The sequence below is a fragment of the Coregonus lavaretus genome, assembly GCF_964263955.1.
Source record: "Coregonus lavaretus genome assembly, chromosome: 34".
NCBI lineage: Eukaryota > Metazoa > Chordata > Actinopteri > Salmoniformes > Salmonidae > Coregonus > Coregonus lavaretus.
Window position 1 is genome coordinate 32771369 of NC_140021.1, and position 19817 is coordinate 32791185.

The window sequence follows — 19817 nt, forward strand, 5'->3', positions numbered from 1 at the left end:
CTTGAGTATCTAGTAACCCTCTTAGTATGGAAGTACGGAATACTTGTGTAGATTAAGCAAATTAAGTGTGTGTACACTTTATACTCTGGATATTGTTTTTCAACAGGAAAAGTATAAAAAACTAGCTGGAGTTCGTCTAATTTTCTGATCTCATAGATGAAATAGCATTAATAGCTCAGCATGTCAATTCACACAATGTTAAACATGCCATGTCTCTGCCTGTCTCCCTGGTCCCGCCGCCTGCTTGCTTGGTAGGTCGCACCTTGCCCTCTCGCACGCTATGTATCTCCTGCTCAACCTCTGTGTGCCTTTACCTCCCTCCCCCCGCAGTCACCCGAGCGATGAGAAGGAGCACAGCCACAACCCCTTCCCCAGGAACATCTCGGCGGCCAGCCTGGGCAACCTGCTGCCCCACCAACACAGCTCCAACCACATCCACCATCCAGAGCCCTCCGTCACAGACCCCCTCATGGGCTTGACAAGCACGGGGGAGCAGGAGACACGCATCGACATGGAGAAGAACGACCTGCAGGTAGCTACAGTATAGGTTTGATTATATGTAAGGGATAAATGCTGACTCTGCTCCGCCTTGTCCCACTGCGTCGTCCATTATTCCAAGGTAATGTACAGAACGGAGGCGTTTATCCCGATTATACCACAGTTGCCAAAGAAAACAATACTAAAGCACACATTTACCGGTAGAAGTACATTAAGAAAAATGATATTTTCATTTTTCCTTTTAATCTTTTGGTTGCTAGAGACACGATCCAGTCATTCATTCGATATTTATGGACGTGACCCAGTTGTTCGTTCTATATGTTCAGTTGCCATGCTCACTGGCATCGTTCTTGTCCCTTGCTTGCTAGCTAGCCAACTAGCTACGGCTAACACAGGCACAACCTCTGCAGCCAGAATAACAGCAAAGTAGTGCATTTGCATTTGTTTAAGCTGTTTTCTGTTGACATTCATTTGCACACATCCATAACAATGAGCTGATTATGGCCAATTTTGCCTGGCATAGCTAGAAAAGTTTGCCTTCTCATCAGGACACTCGACACTGTTCATTACGTGGAGATCGCGTTGCATATCAAACGCTAGGCTAGAAGCTAGCTAAACAGTTTGTTGCTAGTAAACCTACCATATTGGCATCTTTATTAAAAAATGTCAAACTAGAAACATGTGGGAGGATTTGACAGCATAACGCCACTTGCATCAGGACTGCAACAGTAGGGACCAGATAAATTAATTTTCATCACTCACCACGTTATTAGGTCATCAGATGCTCCAAAAAAAGATGTCTGCAAAAACAAATCAATGCTGGCTAGCTAAGATTTTCCTCATTAGACCTGCGTTTACAATGTATCCAATTTCGGTTTGTGTGGTTGTTGGTTTAGCTTTCTGTAACTTTGTAGCAAGTGCGGGCTGCATCTGTAGGCGCATATTGCGTCATGAATGCAAGGTGTCCCGATCTTTTCCAACTGTCCCATTATCTGGTTTTAATGTCCATTCTAGAATGCCCTTCTAGCCAATCAGAAACATGTATTCAACCGTGCTGTGTATAAGTAGTGAGGAATGTATTAGGCAGATTATTCTACTGCTAAAGAGTGTAGGTAAGTGTGTGTATGTGCAACTTGTGTACACAGGGATATTGAACTATCATGTAAAATCTTCAGTGGATCATTTTTTGTGGAGGGGGCAGTCTGTCCCATTGAGTTACCAAGGCCTGGGTTAAGTCTGTCCTGATTGGTATTGCAGCAGATGGAGTCTACTCCAAATATCGGCATACACCGGTCCAAGTCCAAGCATGAGCTCAAGCTGCTGGAGAAGATTCCAGAAAATGCTGAGGCCACTGTTGTCCTTGTGGGTGAGTGGTCTTATTTAATCTAAGAACCAGAAGTACCAGAAACCGTCTCCTGTTACCTTTTTTAATTTCAAATAACATACTACTACTACTACTACTACTACTACTACTACTACTACTACTACTACTACTACTACTACTACTACTACTACTACTACTACTACTACTACTACTATTAATAATAATAATACACTGCTCAAAAAAATAAAGGGAACACTTAAACAACACAATGTAACTCCAAGTCAATCACACTTCTGTGAAATCAAACTGTCCACTTAGGAAGCAACACTGATTGACAATACATTTCACATGTTGTTGTGCAAATGGAATAGACAACAGGTGGAAATTATAGGCAATTAGCAAGACACTCCCAATAAAGGACTGGTTTTGCAGTTGGTGATCACAGACCACTTCTCAGTTCCTATGCTTCCTGGCTGATGTTTTGGTCACTTTTGAATGCTGGCGGTGCTTTCACTCTAGTGGTAGCATGAGACGGAGTCTACAACCCACACAAGTGGCTCAGGTAGTGCAGCTCATCCAGGATGGCACATCAATGTGAGCTGTGGCAAGAAGGTTTGCTGTGTCTGTCAGCGTAGTGTCCAGAGCATGGAGGCGCTACCAGGAGACAGGCCAGTACATCAGGAGACGAGGAGGAGGCCGTAGGAGGGCAACAACCCAGCAGCAGGACCGCTACCTCCGCCTTTGTGCAAGGAGGAGTAGGAGGAGCACTGCCAGAGCCCTGCAAAATGACCTCCAGCAGGCCACAAATGTGCATGTGTCTGCTCAAACGGTCAGAAACAGACTCCATGAGGGTGGTATGAGGGCCCGACGTCCACAGGTGGGGGTTGTGCTTACAGCCCAACACCGTGCAGGACGTTTGGCATTTGCCAGAGAACACCAAGATTGGCAAATTCGCCACTGGCGCCCTGTGCTCTTCACAGATGAAAGCAGGTTCACAGTGAGCACATGTGATAGACGTGACAGAGTCTGGAGACGCCGTGGAGAACGTTCTGCTGCCTGCAACATCCTCCAGCATGACCGGTTTGGCGGTGGGTCAGTCATGGTGTGGGGTGGCATTTCTTTGGGGGGCCGCACAGCCCTCCATGTGCTCGCCAGAGGTAGCCTGACTGCCATTAGGTACCGAGATGAGATCCTCAGACCCCTTGTGAGACCATATGCTGGTGCGGTTGGCCCTGGGTTCCTCCTAATGCAAGACAATGCTAGACCTCATGTGGCTGGAGTGTGTCAGCAGTTCCTGCAAGAGGAAGGCATTGATGCTATGGACTGGCCCGCCCGTTCCCCGGACCTGAATCCAATTGAGTACATCTGGGACATCATGTCTCGCTCCATCCACCAATGCCACGTTGCACCACAGACTTTCCAGGAGTTGGTGGATGCTTTAGTCCAGGTCTGGGAGGAGATCCCTCAGGAGACCATCCGCCACCTCATCAGGAGCATGCCCAGGCGTTGTAGGGAGGTCATACAGGCACGTGGAGGCCACACACACTACTGAGCCTCATTTTGACTTGTTTTAAGGACATTACATCAAAGTTGGATCAGCCTGTAGTGTGGTTTTCCACTTTAATTTTGAGGGTGACTCCAAATCCAGACCTCCATGGGTTGATACATTTGATTTCCATTGATAATTTTTGTGTGATTTTGTTGTCAGCACATTCAACTATGTAAAGAAAAAAGTATTTAATAAGATTATTTCATACATTCAGATCTAGGATGTGTTGTTTAAGTGTTCCCTTTATTCTTTTGAGCAGTGTATTTGATGGGTACTTATATTTGTACTATTTCACACATTAATATGCATGTGTGAATTGGAAATGTATTTTTTTGCATATCCCAACTCTCCCTGAGACACTCTCGGAGAGTGGGGTCACAACCAGGTTCAAATAACATCTGAAACGGTAGTCTAATATCAAGCATTCCCACTTTGTACAGTGTAACAGCCCTGTTACCCTCTAATGTCCCCCCCCTCCTCTCCTCCAGGCAGTGTGGACTTCCTGGAGCAGCCCACCATGGCCTTTGTGCGGCTGCAGGAGGCGGAGGAGCTGGACTCTGTCCTGGAGGTCCCAGTGCCAGTCAGGTTCATCTTCGTCCTGCTGGGACCCCCCAGCACCAACATGGACTACCACCAGATCGGACGCTCCATCTCCACACTCATGTCTGACAAGGTCCGTGCGCTGTACATTTACATTTACTCTTATCCAGAGCGACTTACAAATTGGTGCATTCACCTTATGATAGCCAGTGGGACAACCACTTTACAATTATTATTATTATTATTATTATTTTATTTTTTTGGTGTGGGGTAAGGGGGGGTAGAAGGATTACCTATCCCAGGTATTCCTTAAAGAGGTGGGGTTTCAAGTGTCTCCGGAAGGTGGTGAGTGACTCCGTTGCCCTTGCGTCGTGAGGGAGCTTGTTCCACCATTGGGGTGCCAGAGCCGCAAACAGTTTTGACTGTGCTGAGCGGGAACGGTGCCGTTCCCCTCACAGCTCCGTAGGCAAGCACCATGGTCTTGTAGCAGATGCGAGCTTCAACTGGAAGCCAGTGGAGTGTGCGGAGGAGCGGGGTGACGTGAGAGAACTTGGGAAGGTTGAACACCAGACGGGCTGCAGCGTTCTGGATGAGTTGTAGGGGTTTAATGGCACAGGCAGGGAGCCCAGCCAACAGCGAGTTGCAGTAATCCAGACGGGAGATGACAAGTGCCTGGATTAGGACCTGTGCCGCTTCCTGTGTAAGGCAGGGTCGTACTCTGCGAATGTTGTAGAGCATGAACCTACAGGATCGGGTCACCGCCTTGATGTTAGCGGAGAACGACAGGGTGTTGTCCAGGGTCACGCCAAGGCTCTTTGCACTCTGGGAGGAGGACACAACAGAGTTGTCAACCGTGATGGCGAGATCATGGAACAGGCAGTCCTTCCCCGGGAGGAAAAGCAGCTCCGTCTTGTCGAGGTTCAGCTTGAGGTGGTGATCCGTCATCCACACTGATATGTCTGCCAGACATGCGATTCGCCACCTGGTTATCAGAAGGGGGAAGATTCATTGTGTGTCGTCTGCGTAGCAATGATAGGAGAGGCCATGACGGAGCCAAGTGACTATGTATAGTGTATAGCGAGAATAGGAGAGGGCCGAGAACTGAGCCCTGGGGGACACCAGTGGTGAGAGCACGTGGTGCGGAGACAGATTCTCGCCACGCCACCTGGTAGGAGCGACCTGTCAGGTAGGACGCAATCCAAGAATGAGCCGCGCCGGAGATGCCCAACTCGGAGAGGGTGGAGAGGAGGATCTGATGGTTCACAGTATCAAAGGCAGCAGATACATTTTACATTTTTAGTCATTTAGCAGACGCTCTTATCCAGAGCGACTTACAGTTAGTGAGTGCATACATTCTTTTTTTATTTTTATATATTTTTTTCATACTGGCCCCCCGTGGGAATCGAACCCACAACCCTGGCGTTGCAAACGCCATGCTCTACCAACTGAGCTACATCCCTGCCGGCCATTCCCTCCCCTACCCTGGACGACGCTGGGCCAATTGTGCGCCGCCCCATGGGTCTCCCGGTCGCGGCCGGCTACGACAGAGCCTGGATTCGAACCAGGATCTCTAGTGGCACAGCTACCTGCCTTAGACCACTGCGCCACTCGGTGCCCAGATAGGTCTAGAAGGACGAGAGCAGAGGAGAGTGAGTTAGCTTTAGCAGTGCGGAGAGCGGACACAGAGAAGAGCAGTCTCAGTTGAATGACCAGTCTTGAAACCTGACTGGTTTGGATCAAGAAGGTCATTCTGAGAGAGATAGCAAGAGAGTTGGCTAAAGACGGCACGCTCAAGAGTTTTGGAGAGAAAAGAAAGAAGGGATACTGGTCTGTAGTTGTTGACATCGGAGGGATCGAGTGTAGGTTTTTTGAGAAGGGGTGCAACTCTCGCTCTCTTGAAGACGGAAGGGACATAGCCAGCGGTCAAGGATGAGTTGATGAGCGAGGTGAGGTAAGGGAGAAGGTCTCCGGAAATGGTCTGGAGAAGAGAGGAGGGGATAGGGTCAAGCGGGCAGGTTGTTGGGCGGCCAGCCGTCACAAGTCGCAATATTTCATCTGGAGAGAGAGGGGAGAAAGAAGTCAAAGCATAGGGTAGGGCAGTGTGAGCAGGACCAGCGGTGTCATTTGACTTAACAAACGAGGATCGGATGTCGTCAACCTTCTTTTCAAAATGGTTGACGAAGTCATCCACAGAGAGGGAGGGGGGGGGGGGAGGAGGAGTATTCAGCAGGGAGGAGAAGGTGGCAAAGAGCTTCCTAGGGTTAGAGGCAGATTCTTGGAATTTAGAGTGGTAGAAAGTGGCTTTAGCAGCAGAAACGGAGGAAGAAAATGTAGAGGAGGGAGTGAAAAGATGCCAGGTCCGCTGTATTGTGGAGGCGAGAGCAGAGCAAGAGTCAATTGATGGGGGTTTAGTAAAACATCCTTTTATGCCTCTGTTTTGACACCTAACATTTAACCATCATGGGCTGGGTTTCCTGGCCACAGATTAAGCCCAGTCCTGGAGTCAAAAGCACTTTCAATGAGAATCTGCATTGAGCATGCTTTTTAGTAGAGGACTAGGCTTCATCTGTGGCCGGGAAACCGTCCCTATATGTTTTTGTTACTATGGTCATAACCATAATATGTGGTATTTTATCTCGCACAGAACTCTGAATGCAAAAGAAAATCCACACATGGAGTGACCCTGTTTTGTTCTTGTTCAGTGGCTATGAAAGCTCACATATACTGTAGGACGATGAGTGTAACTCCAGTGTTTTTCCTGTTCTCCCCCGCAGCACTTCCATGAGTCGGCCTACCTGGCGGACGACCGCCAGGACCTGCTCAACGCCATCAACGGCTTCCTGGACTGCAGCATCGTGCTGCCCCCCTCTGAGATGGGTGGTGAGGAGCTGCTGCGCTCCGTGGCACGCTTCCAGAAGGAGATGCTTCGCAAGAGGGAGGAGCAAGGAGCCCTGCTGGCCAAGGAACCCAAGAGCCAGGAGGAGAAAGGTGGGGAATTCCGCAATTTTGTTCACAGGGAAATTATGTCCTAGCAACTTTCTTAGCTTCTCAGACCGTTACATGGACCCAGATGATAATATTTTAAAAGTTTCCTTTTTTTTAATGCAAAAAAGATTCCAAAGAAACGTCGCTTTTCTAGTCCAGTATTTGAAATCGGTCTGTGTTAATGTATTCCAGAGGCTCTCCTCTCACCCGGGAAGCCGGGAGACGACCCCCTGCAGCGTACTGGACGACCCTTCGGAGGCTTAATCCGAGACGTGAAGCGCCGCTACCCAAAGTACGTGAGCGACTTCAAGGACGCGCTGAACGCCCAGTGCGCGGCGGCCGTCATCTTCATCTACTTTGCTGCCCTCTCCCCCGCCATCACCTTCGGAGGCCTCCTGGGTGAGTCCCAGGGGTTAAATGCAGCCAGCTAGCAAATTCTGGCACATTTACAGAAATGTCCCTGTGTAAGTTAATAAAGTGACGTGAAGAATGGGGAACAATGAATAGGAAGCAAAAATAACCACAACATCTACCCGTCTACCTCTATCAACACATAACCAGACACTTAGCATGTGTTTTAAAGTAGGCAATGGAGCTATATTGAATATGTACATAGCTTTTTAAATAACATTCTTAGGTCATTCTCTGAATGTTGCCTGTGTGGGTTCTTGACTGTGTGCCTTGTGGTAGGTGAGAAGACTGAGGGTCTGATCGGTGTGTCTGAGCTGATCGTGGCCACAGCGGTGCAGGGTGTTTTCTTCTGCCTCTTGGGGGCCCAGCCGCTCCTGGTGGTGGGCTTCTCCGGACCCCTGCTCGTCTTCGAAGAGGCTTTCTACTCGGTTAGTTACCTCAAACTGGGATCTGAGATCACATTCTTGACTACTGCATAAGAGTCCCTTTTTGTATTTTCCTGCCGTTGATGTTGACCTGTGTGTGTGTGCGGCCACATGTCACTCTTCCATCAGTGTCACAACTCGATACTCAGTTCTGTCTTAATTGCGTCCTAACCATTCTTTCTCTCGCTGTCTCTCTGTCTGTGTGTGTCCATAGTTCTGTAAGGGGAACGAGATAGAGTACCTGACAGGCCGGGTGTGGATCGGCTTCTGGCTCATCATCATCGTGGTGACGACAGTGGCCTTGGAAGGCAGCTTCCTGGTACGCTTTGTCTCACGCTTCACCCAGGAGATCTTCTCCTTCCTCATCTCGCTCATCTTCATCTTCGAGACCTTCTCCAAAATAGGCAAGGTACTGTACACTTGACGCTCAGTTAACTATAGTATTGAAACTGATAGAAACGATTTAGTGCCCTTCTAAGTGCTAAAAGCACTTTACATTATAGAGAGGGGATCCAATCTGACTGATGATAAATGGAACTGACTTTAGATTGGACTGTTCTCAAAACATGGGGTCAAAATGAGTACGTTTTCTTAACAGGTACACTCTTAAGAAAATATTTTGTGGTTGAGTGGCCATGATCCGAGAACAAAGTGAAAGGGACAGACATCCCGACAATTATCTGGGCTTATGATTTCAGGAATGTTACTATTTTTAGACCTCTGCGAACACAAGACTTTCAAGGGATTATTTGTGTCAGGATTAATCTGTTTGCTGGGACCTTACAGGTATGTCAGTTTGAATCCCTCTGAAGCCGTGTTGAAGTGATCTCAGAGAGGGGTGTGTGCGTGCGTAGGTGCGTGCGTGAAGCGGTGCTTTAATGTGAATGTTTTCTTTCTGTGTTGCCGGGCAGATTTTCATGGAGCACCCATTGCAGCGCTGTTACCTTGACAACAGCACGGCGGAGAACACCACAATGGAAAATAGCACCCTGGAGCTATTGCTTGGCAACGGCACTATTTCGGTGGTGCCGGTGAAGGTCCTAGGGGAACCCAACACGGCACTGCTCTCCCTGGTGCTCATGTCTGGAACCTTCTTCATTGCATTCTACCTGCGCAAGTTCAAAAACAGTGCCTTCTTCCCCGGCAAGGTAAGACACCGATACGCTTTATGAGGAGAAGGGGCGCTTTTCATTCTCACTCTAAGCACAATAGGGTTATCAGGATGGATTTCAATTCAATACAAACTTAAAGGAACTATTTTGTGTTGTTCAGCTCCGTAGGATCATTGGAGATTTCGGGGTCCCCATAGCCATCCTCATCATGGTCCTAGTGGACTACAGTATACGGGACACTTACACACAGGTGAGTAGTACTGCAATGAAAATAATTCATTGAATTGTCTGGATTAATAAGCTTAACTACTGTCTTACTGAGAAATTATATAGAACCAGTTACATTGAAGACATAATAGTGCATGTTATGTCATCACCCTCTATAACACCTCACTTCCCTTCTCCCTGACCTTGTGTAGAAACTGAGCGTGCCCAGTGGCTTCTCTGTGACCAGTCCTGAGAAGCGTGGCTGGGTGATCAACCCCCTAGGCATGGACACCCCGTTCCCAATCTGGATGATGTTTGGCAGCGTGCTGCCCGCCCTCCTGGTGTTCATCCTCATCTTCATGGAGACACAGATCACCACGTGAGACACACTATCACACTACATTACCCATCACCCCTGTGTTCCATCATGAGCTCCCCCTTAAATGATTAGTGTGAATGGATCGTATACAAACTGCGGGAAATCATGGAAGACATTACATTATATACTGTATGTGATAGGATGTTTTTATCCTGCAAGTTGATTGACTCATTCTCTGCTTCTCACCTGCCCTCCTCTCTTCTCCCCTAACTCAGTCTGATAGTGAGTAAGAAGGAGCGAATGCTGGTGAAGGGTTCTGGTTTCCACCTGGACCTGCTGGTGATCGTAGTGCTGGGCGGCACCTCTGCCCTCTTCGGCCTGCCCTGGATGGCCGCCGCCACTGTGCGCTCCGTAACGCACGCCAACGCCCTCACCGTCATGAGCAAGGCGGTCGCCCCCGGCGACAAGCCCCGCATCCAGGAGATCAAGGAGCAGCGGGTTACAGGGTTGCTGGTGGCCGTCTTAGTAGGTGAGTGTCTATTGGATAGATGTCGAATAGACTAGCCTGAAAGATGTTTGGTGCTTCTCAAAAGTTGAACGTAGCTTCCTCCCCTTGACTCCTCCCCTTCTTCTGCAGTGATCTGAAGACACAGGATAAAAACAAAACATAGAAACGAAATATCTGTGACTTTGCTTACGGTGACTTTGCTTTCACCTGTGTAGTTATTTCACGTCAGACTACTAGAAGAAGCAACTGTAGTACAGTATTGAGACGCAGTCATGTTTGCAGTAATATCTCTTAACTCTTCTTCCCTCGTCCTCCAGGCCTTTCAATAGTGATCGGAGACCTGCTGCGTCAGATCCCCATCGCCGTGCTGTTTGGCATCTTCCTCTACATGGGCGTGATGTCACTCAACGGAATCCAGTTCACCGAGCGTTTGATGCTACTGCTGATGCCCCCTAAGTACCACCCCGACCACACCTACGTCCGCAAGGTGATCACGGCTCAGAGTCACAGAGAGGAAACCGAGGCTCTGGTTCCCTAAACCTTTTTGGCCCTAATACATCGAATATATAGCTTGGTCCCTGATCAGTCTAATGAGAAGGAGTTGTCAAAACTGCTCAAACAGATCTGTGATAAGGCTGTCAAATAGAGCCTTTCCTGTATAATCCACTATATCAGGGATGGGCAACTTTGATGGGGGTGGGGGCCACAAAACCTCTGAATTTATCATGAGGGGCTGCAGTGGCTCGTGGGCCTGCATACCCACATCCATACCCACACATGCAGTCAGAGCCAGCCCTAGCTTACATTTTGTTGGGGGGCCCACCCCACCTTGCGAGCAAACATACCCCCCTCTTGACAGCAGAGGGGGGAAAATGATGCAATTCTACACATTTTGCCATAGGGTGGAGAGAAATATTTGCAATTTTTAAGCTAATTTCCTACAATTCTATACATTTTGCCCTGATTTAAGCCATAATGTAAATGTAAATGTAATGTTCATATGATATCTGAGTGAGAGTAAATTACAAAATCAATGGGGCCCCCCTGGAGGTTAGGTCCCCTGGTCATGTGCCCGATTGGTAATTAAATCATGATTACTTCAGAAAGCTGGCTAGACTAACTTACCAAATAAACAAAACAAAAATTCTGACATAGGCTAATTGAGTGACTGTCAGTGACTGACATAAGATAATTATTATTATTTATTTTTCGGAAATTGATCCACGGGCCTACAAAAGTGGGGCCGCCGCCAGTTGCCCATCCCTGCACTATATAAACCCATAGAGGCTATTTCCACCAAGGGGATACCAGATTTTGTATACATACACTGAGTGTACAAAACATTACGAACACCTGCTCTTTCCATGACATAGACTGACCAGGTGAAAGCTATGAGGGGAGGAGACAGGTTAAAGAAGGATTTTAAAGCCTTGAGACAACTGAGACATGGATTGTGTATGTGTGCCATTCAGAGGTTGAATGGGCAAGACAAAAGATTTAAGTGCCTTTGAACAGGGTATGGTAGTAGGTGCCAGGCGCACCGGTTTGAGTGTGTCAAGAACTGCAACGCTGCTGGGTTTTTCTTGCTCAACAGTTTCCCATGTGTATCAAGAATGGTCCACCATCCAAAGGACATCCAGCCAACTTGACACAACTGTGGGAAGCATCGGAGTCAACATAGGCCAGCATCCCTTTGGAACGCATTTGATACCTTGTAGAGTCCATGCCCTGGCGAATTGAGGCTGTTCTGAGGGCAAAAGGGTTGCAACTCAATATTAGGAAGGTGTTCCTAATGTTTTGTACACTGTGTATGCGCTATACCGTATTACATACTCATGATTTTCATTGTCCCCTTTCGTGTGTATTACGGTAATCAACGTTATTAACTAATAGTAACTGTGTCCCCCAGGTGAAAACGCTGCGGATGCACCTGTACACACTGATCCAGCTAGTGTGTCTGGCGGCGCTGTGGGCCGTGATGTCCACCGTGGCCTCGCTGGCCTTCCCCTTCGTCCTCATCCTCACCGTCCCCGTCAAGATGTTCCTGTTGCCGCGCATCTTCACCACCCGTGAGATGCAGTGTGTAAGTTGACCCTCACAGGGGCGCACTAGGCCCATACACTAGCTTTAGGGCCATTCACTAGGAGTCACCCTATGGGCCCTGGTCAAAAGTAGTGAATTAGGGTGCCATTTGAGATGTATCGACTTTCTCTACTCAGAGGTTGTTTCAGGAGAGGGCCTTATGGCACATTAGTTGTAATACTTACGGAGTTTATTCTTAAAGGATAAGTTGTTTTTTTACAACCAAATCTACATTTTTAATGTAAATGGCATGTTGTAGAAGGGTCCAGACACCTTTTTTGTGATTTCACCAAACAGCGAATCACTTCCTCATGCTCGTTGTGCACTATGAGGGTCCTGAAAAACCATGAACAAAGGCTCCAAAAACACTCAAATACGTCCTTTTAGAAACGGCAAAGCTCTCAGTATAGTGATGCAGGTCTTTGCACATGAAATTGTCATTCCGAACTTTATCCGCAATGTTATATTCCCTTTTGTGCAATTCACGATGTTTCCCATATCCAGCTGTTAGATTCTCGGTGTAGTCTGCTGCTACAAGTAACTGCCAAAATCAAGGAAACACCAACATAAAGTGTCTTAATAGGGCGTTGGGTCACCACGAGCCGCCAGAACATCTTCAATGCGCTTTGGCATAGATTCTACAAGTGTCCGGAACTTCCTGTGTGGAAGCACCTGTTTTTAATATACTTTCTATCCCCCATTTAGAGAGTTATTTAAGGTACTCTTCAGAGGTAGGGTAGGGTTAACGGTACAGCTACTGCCTTGCTCTAACAGTCTGCTCTCCTCTCTCACAGCTGGATGCTGATGACGCAGAGCCCATCTTTGACGAGAGAGAGGTCCATGATGAATACTCGGAGATGCACATGCCTGTGTGACCCACGCCATCATATACCTACCGCTGTATTCTTCCCCCAGTGGCCACCCCATCCTGCCAATCAATCGACCAGCCAAGGAGATGCTTGCCCAATGGCTCCACCAGCAAAGACCCTATATATATATATATATATATATATATATGACAGACCATCATTGAGCACTGTTGGTCCTTGCTTCCATTGCTGTAACCTGACCAAAGGGTAAAGATGTGGCATGCAGTCTTGGTGTTCTGAGACCCAGCTCTGTCATGGAGGGGTTTAAGACCACTCATAACCCCTGTCAATCTCATTCACTGGGACACAGTTCAATTGGGTGCCATGAATAGATTCAACGTTCTCATGACAACATACAGGCGTTCTCATGATGACACACAGCTGGAAATGGGGACACATTATAAGGGGGAACTTCCTGTCCCCTGAAGGGGTTAGGGGTCATAACCCTATAGAGAGCACTTTGTGGCATTAGGTATGAATACAGACTGAAAGGTCCAACCGGTTCAGCATATTTATTTATATCATTCATCATCATCATCCATGTTTTAATATATTTCAACATATTAGCCTTTTTTTTTTATGTAGGGGAGAGGTTCAAATTAAGTTGTGTGCTATAAATGTCTATTTTCAAGGTTTATTCCAATGACAGTATATGGTAGGTCGTTTAGTACACAATGATTAATTGTTCAACCCTGAAAGGTTGCGCTGATTCACATTGAATGTGTAGAGGATTATATATGGCATACATTCCTTGAGTCAATATATTTAACATATTGCGCTTTCACTTTTTATATTTAGCTCTTTTAGCTCACTAAGCGCCTTATGAAGGACATGATAGCTGTACAGGGACACCTAATAATGTTACCTTTGTTTTTAACAGCTGTTCCATTCAACAGCCACTCTCAGCACTTTTTAAGACACCAAATCTGGACATTTCTAAAAAGTTAGTTTTTGGGGTATAACGTTGAATGTTTTATGTTTTACTTTGTGTCTTCATAGTCTATCAAATACTATGCTGTGTAAAAAGTGCGATTTAGTTTCCAAACGATTGCAAAGGGGACAACCTGCTCCAACCTCTGACTGATATTAAGGTGATGGTCCAGTGGTTTTTACCAATAGTCATTACAACAGGTTAGCAGTCACAGCAGTCTTGTGGAGTCGTGATGAAATGTTGGGTATCTATGTTATTGTGTCGTTTATTTGCTTTCATCCAGTAGTCATCCCCCTCTAGTGTTTATGCTGCCGCTGTGGTGGCTAAAGCTTACCAGCAGAGGGAGACCAAATGTAACCAAAGTACACATTGTAGTACCAAATGCTTTTAAAGTACTGTACTGAACGGGAAATAACTCCCCAATCATTTTGTCATTCGTATTTTCTCCAGAAAAACATGTATTTGAGTTACTGAAATGGGATCAAGTCTCTCAAGTGCTACACAATCTCAACACATTTCTGAAGTACTGGGTATATACGGTGCCTTCGGAAAGTATTCAGACCCCTTGACCTTTTCCACATTTTGTTACGTTACAGCCTTATTCTAAAATTGATTAAAGTGATTTTTTCCCTCATCAATCTACACACAATACCCCATAATGACAAAGCAAAAACAGGTTTTTAGACATTTTTGCTAATTTCTTACAAATTACAAACAGAAATATCACATTTACATAAGTATTCAGACCCTTTACTCAGTACTTTGTTGAAGCACCTTTGGCAGCATGCATGCATCAAAACTTTGTTCATTTGCACAATGTCTCTCATTCACATTCGCTTGGCACACCTGTATTTGGGGAGTTTCTCACATTCATCTCTGCAGATCCTCTCAAGCTCTGTCAGGTTGGATGGGGTGCGTTGCTGCACAGCTATTTTCAGTTCTCCAGAAATGTTTGATCGGGTTCAAGTCCAGGCTCTGGCTGGGCCACTAAGGACATTCAGAGACTTGTCCCGAAGCCACTCCTGTGTTGTCTTGGCTGTGTGCTTAGGGTCGTTGTCCTGTTGGAAGGTGAACCTTCGTCCCAGTCTGAGGTAGGAAGCGCGCTTGAGCAGGTTTTCATCAAGGATCTCTCTGTACTTTGCTCCGTTCATCTTTGCCTCGATCCTGACTAGTCTCCCAGTCCCTGCAGCTGAAAAACATCCCCACAGCATGATGCTGCCACCACCATGCTTCACCGTAGGGATGGTGCCAGGTTTCCTCCAGACGTGACGCTTGGCATTCAGGCAAAAGAGTTCAATCTTGGTTTCATCAGACCAGAGAATCTTGTTTCTCATGGTCTGAGAGTCTTTAGTTGCCTTTTGGCAAACTCCAAGTGGTCTGTCATGTGCCTTTTATTGAGGAGTGGCTTCCGTCTGGCCACTACCATAAAGGCCTTATTGGTGGAGTGTTGCAGAGATAGTTATCCTTCTGGAAAGTTCTCCCATCTCCACAGAGGAACTCTGGAGCTCTGTCAGAGTGACCATCGGGTTCTTGGTCACCTCCCTGACCAAGGTCCTTCTCCCCCGATTGCTCAGTTTGGCCGGGCAGCCAGCTCTAGGAAGAGTCTTGGTGGTTCCAAACTTCTTCCATTTAAGAATGATGGAGGCCCCTGTGTTCTTGGGGACCTTCAATGCTGCAGACATTTTTTGGTACCCTTCCCCAGATCTGTGCCTCGAACAGAATCCTGTCTCGGAGCTATACGGACAATTCCTTCGACCTAATGGCTTGGTTTTTGCTCTGACATGCACTGTCAACTGTGGGACCTTAAATAGACAGGTGTGTGCCTTTCCAAATCATGTCCAATCAATTTAATTTACCGCAGGTGGACTCCAATCAAGTTGTAGAAACATCTCAAGAATGATCAATAGAAACAGGATGCATCTGAGCTCAATTTCGAGTCTCATAGCAAAGGGTCTGAATACTTATGTAAGTAACGTATTTCTGTTTTTTATTTGTAATAAATTAGCAAAAAATTTAAAAAACCTGTTTTCGCTTTGTCATTATGGGGTGTTGTGTGTAGATTGCTGAGTTTTTTAAAATGTTTTAATCCATTTTAGAATAAGGCTGTAACATAACAAAATGTGGATAATGTCAAGGGGTCTGAATACTTTCCGAAGGCACTGTACACTAAACATAGTGATACTTTCGCCAAGTGGATTTGTGAGATCAGCAGCATTAGGTCCGGTGCTTGGGTTTTTCCTCACTGGTTATTTGGACAAATCCCGATTTTGCAGGTGTTTGCATCTTTCAAATTTCGGAAGGAGAGGGGACATTTGGCCCATATACTTGCCTGTAACTTGCAAAGAGAAAGGGTGTAGCTCTTTTGATTTCGGTTCTGATCCTCGTTCTATCTCTTCTCTTAACACTTATGGACCCAGAACTTAATCGATCCTCTGACCAATTACACAATACTTAAGTTCTGGCCCTTTTTAAAGATGGTGTTTTTAATATATATGGATATCTGGAGACCTATGAATATACTTTTTTAAACCTGAAATGCAGTCATTGATTGTGAAGACTTGACCCCATGTCTCAGTCTTTTCCCTCTTTTTGTTCATTATTGCCCCTTTTATTGTTTCTCAAGCAAGGGGGGAGGCCGATGACATCACTAATCCCCATCAGACCAACTCCTTGAATGCCCTTCTCCTTGAAACATATTTTTTTACCCTTTAGTGTGTGTACTTTACTGTATTTATACTTGGGATATTGCCTTTCAACAGTAAAAGATCAAAAATCTCTGGAGGACTATTTTTAAGCACTTCTGTACACCTCAACTAAGCTATACTCTGCTCCATATTCCCATGGTCTATGGCTGCATCTACACAGGCAGCCCAATTCTGATCTTTTGCTCAGTTATTGGCAAAAGTGCTGATCTGATTGGTCAAAAGGCCAATAAATTGAAAAATATCCGAATCAGGCTGCCTGTGTAAACGCAATCTAAGTTGTATGTTTGTGCCTGAATTGATCTACAGCTGCATGTGAATGTATACAATATGTGATTGTGACATTTTACATTTATCACCTAAATCTGTCACAGCTGTCATATCTTTTTCCAGTATGTCACTCAAGTTCAATTCGTTTTCACTTTTAGAATGCCCATGGATCAAGGCCTGTATTCATAACAGGTTTCAGAGTAGGAGTGATGATCGGATCAGATTTCCCTTTTAGATCCTAATGAATAAGATTTATATGAACAGAGGGGATCTGATCCTAGCACTCCTACTCAGACTCTTCATGAATACAGGTCCTGATCCCTCACATGTATTGCAATAAGTGGCATTATGTGTTGTCTTGAGTGTTTGAAGGGTATTGTGCAGATGTTTTTAAATATTTGCAGTAATTCATGACCATGGGCAAAATGGTGGGGTGCAAAATCTGTTAGTTCTTTTTGTGGATGGGTGGAGGGAAGATGTTCTGTACATGATTGGCAGTGCCTACAGAAACGTTACTATAATGCAGTTCCATTTTAAAAGAAACACAAAGCATTCTGGGTGCTCATTGCTTATGTTCAGTGTACATAAATAGTTCAAATATTGATGACCAATAAAGTCAATTTTCTATTAAACATGACTTGTGCTGTAGTGTTCTTTTATTTAAGAATTCAACCAACATATTATTCATAACTTGAGTACAGTTAGAAGTTACAGGATGTTACAGAAAATACTTGTTACGATACATACACATTTTGACTAATTCAAAAATATTTTGTATAATGTTGAAATATAGAAATGAAAACGTCCAGATTCTCATCATGTTGAAACTAACCTCCTTCTTGAAACTAGGTCAGAAACAGCACATGACCAGACCTGCACATTGTCCTTGATTGCGCAACCACTCCAAAAACACATCCGAGGCTCTTTCCCTGAAAAGCTTGTTTGTCTGAGTCAGTGTTCGTCCCTGAAGTGGAGAGGGTGGTCTTCATACAGAACAATAACCTCAGTCAGGCTGCGCCACACACACTAGGAGGAAGATGGCTGCTCTACTGCTGCTGATGTTGGTTAGTGCTGGAGTCCTGCTGTCTTCTACTGAGGCTCAGGAGGCTTACAGTAAACTCCCTGATAACTACAGGAAAGGAGTGGATCTGTCCCTGCAGCAACTCAACTCTCACTCTGGAGTCAAGCACCATTTCCTCTTCTTCAAGACTCTCCTGAAGTCTGACATAGAGGTAAAAACCTGGTGCCGAAAACTATTGAGGTTTCTATTGCTGGGAGGTTGACTGTGGCAGGACTGCGTTTTGTGTAGACCATTCTGGTAAATGTTTATGGTTGTTTAGTCTACTCAATGATATACATTTTCTTCCTCTAGCCTGGATTTGGTGTGAGCTACATTTATCACAATTTCTACCTGAAAGCCACCAAGTGCCCAAAGGGAACGGTTGACTCCATGCAATGCAAGTTCAGGAATGACCGAGTGAGTACCTGGAATTGTCTGAGCACAGTTGTGCTGAATCATCAACAACCTTTAGGGCTTTCATACAATCCCATAAGTTATACACATCAAAGTTTACAGCATGGAATTGTAATGTACATATAATGCTGTCGTATTGTGTGTATTTATACAGCCATTGATAGACTGTGCAGTCTGCTACAAAACCTTTGCTGGAGAGATTGAGAAGGATCCCAAACCGTATGTCCACTGTGTCCACAAACCAGCACTTACAGAGGTTTGTTGGATCGCTAGTTGTCCCCTCCCCCAACTCTAATCTGTTTCAATCACTCACCACTCAAATTCTATAACAAAGTATGCTTATGAAGAAAATGTTAGAATTGTCATGAGGAGAATGATAGAATTGTCTATATACTAGCTCCTATAAAGATTAAGGACAGTATCACAAGAGAGGTGAACTCTTTCCTATAATCTAATTCAGAAACGGACAGTAATTGCAGTGATTTGTTCCATCACATCATTGAGTAAAAATGGATGTTGAAGACAAATATACAGTATATTGTGAAGGTTATTAAAGCAGAATATTAACCTGTTTATTTCCCCTTGTGAATTTCAGGAAATTACGACATCAAGAGTAGAACACTGTAACACAATGGGTTACCACAGTGGAGCCCCAACTCTCCTGGCTTCTAAATCTTAAAGTGAAAGGGGCCATGTTAGTTCTGTGCCATGACGAAATGATGGTATTGCAGAATACATCTGGATTTAGTCTGGAAAGACAGCCTCATTTCATCTGTATTCTGTATTCATTATTCTGTATTCACCTTCATACTGTTTCTAATTACTTTAAACACGCTTAGGCTTAAGTTCCAAGTGTTCACTTCATGTATGCTATGTACGTATTTCCTATTCCTCTACCTCTGCAATATCCCAGTAGTTGAGCTAGATGCTTTACTACTGTGTAGCCCATTCTTTGTTAAAATGTTGAAAGTTGAGTGTGGTACATTTATGTTCAATAAAGTTTTATTCAGAAAATATTAATTCAAGTCATTGGTGTTCTCTCTTCCAAATAGCACATAGGTAGACATGATAGGGGAAATTCCTCTAGATGTTACAGCATCTCCCATTTCTCCATAGGAAGGCCAAGGAAAACAGTCAGTTGGCTGATAGCATGTTTAAACTTGCACTTCTGATTCCTTGGGTCTGAGCAATACGTGTTTTGAGTCTCGTTAATGTTTATCCCGGTGGAATAATGAGTGTCTATTGTCTATAGGGTGTTACTAACAGTGAACTGAACAATACAACACAAACAAGATTTGTTTAATATAAAATGTTATTTCAGTCTGGGTTTAATGTGCAATACATCTACCACAATTTCTACCTGAAAGCCACCAAGTGTGCCAGGGGAAATGTTAATCCAAGCCCTCAGCAATGCCAATTCAGGAATGACCTAGTGAGTACTTCCTTGTACATGTTTCTACTGTCTTTTGTCAAAGCTTTTAAATAATATACATGAGTATTTCAATGATCAGCTTCTTGTCAATTCAACAACCAACTGGGCACAGACGTCAATTAAACGTTGGTTCAACGTAATTTCATTGAAATGACATGGAAACAACCTTGATTCAACCA

General features: G+C 45.2%; 2 protein-coding genes across 3 annotated transcripts in view; both read left to right on the forward strand.

Moving 5' to 3' along the window:
- Positions 1-17369, forward strand: part of LOC311109018 (anion exchange protein 2-like) — a 50878-nt gene extending 33509 nt beyond the window's left edge. For both annotated transcript variants that reach the window (XM_084151802.1, XM_084151801.1), the window contains exons 9-22: positions 331-532; positions 1756-1864; positions 3860-4044; positions 6686-6899; positions 7089-7295; positions 7587-7735; positions 7947-8141; positions 8644-8880; positions 9005-9094; positions 9264-9430; positions 9646-9899; positions 10196-10365; positions 11788-11961; positions 12755-17369. In XM_084151802.1, the coding sequence (XP_084007928.1) occupies positions 331-532; positions 1756-1864; positions 3860-4044; positions 6686-6899; positions 7089-7295; positions 7587-7735; positions 7947-8141; positions 8644-8880; positions 9005-9094; positions 9264-9430; positions 9646-9899; positions 10196-10365; positions 11788-11961; positions 12755-12835 (2434 nt within the window). In that variant the 3' untranslated portion in view covers positions 12836-17369. The remainder of the gene's footprint in view (positions 1-330; positions 533-1755; positions 1865-3859; positions 4045-6685; positions 6900-7088; positions 7296-7586; positions 7736-7946; positions 8142-8643; positions 8881-9004; positions 9095-9263; positions 9431-9645; positions 9900-10195; positions 10366-11787; positions 11962-12754) is intronic.
- A 255-nt stretch (positions 17370-17624) lies between these two features.
- On the forward strand, positions 17625-19226 carry LOC311108884 (uncharacterized protein). Its single transcript, XM_084151676.1, has 4 exons — positions 17625-17964; positions 18105-18209; positions 18361-18462; positions 18802-19226. The coding sequence occupies exons 1-4, from the start codon at positions 17770-17772 to the stop codon at positions 18883-18885; spliced, it is 486 nt and encodes a 161-aa protein (XP_084007802.1). The 5' UTR covers positions 17625-17769; the 3' UTR covers positions 18886-19226.
- Positions 19227-19817: the final 591 nt, after the last annotated feature.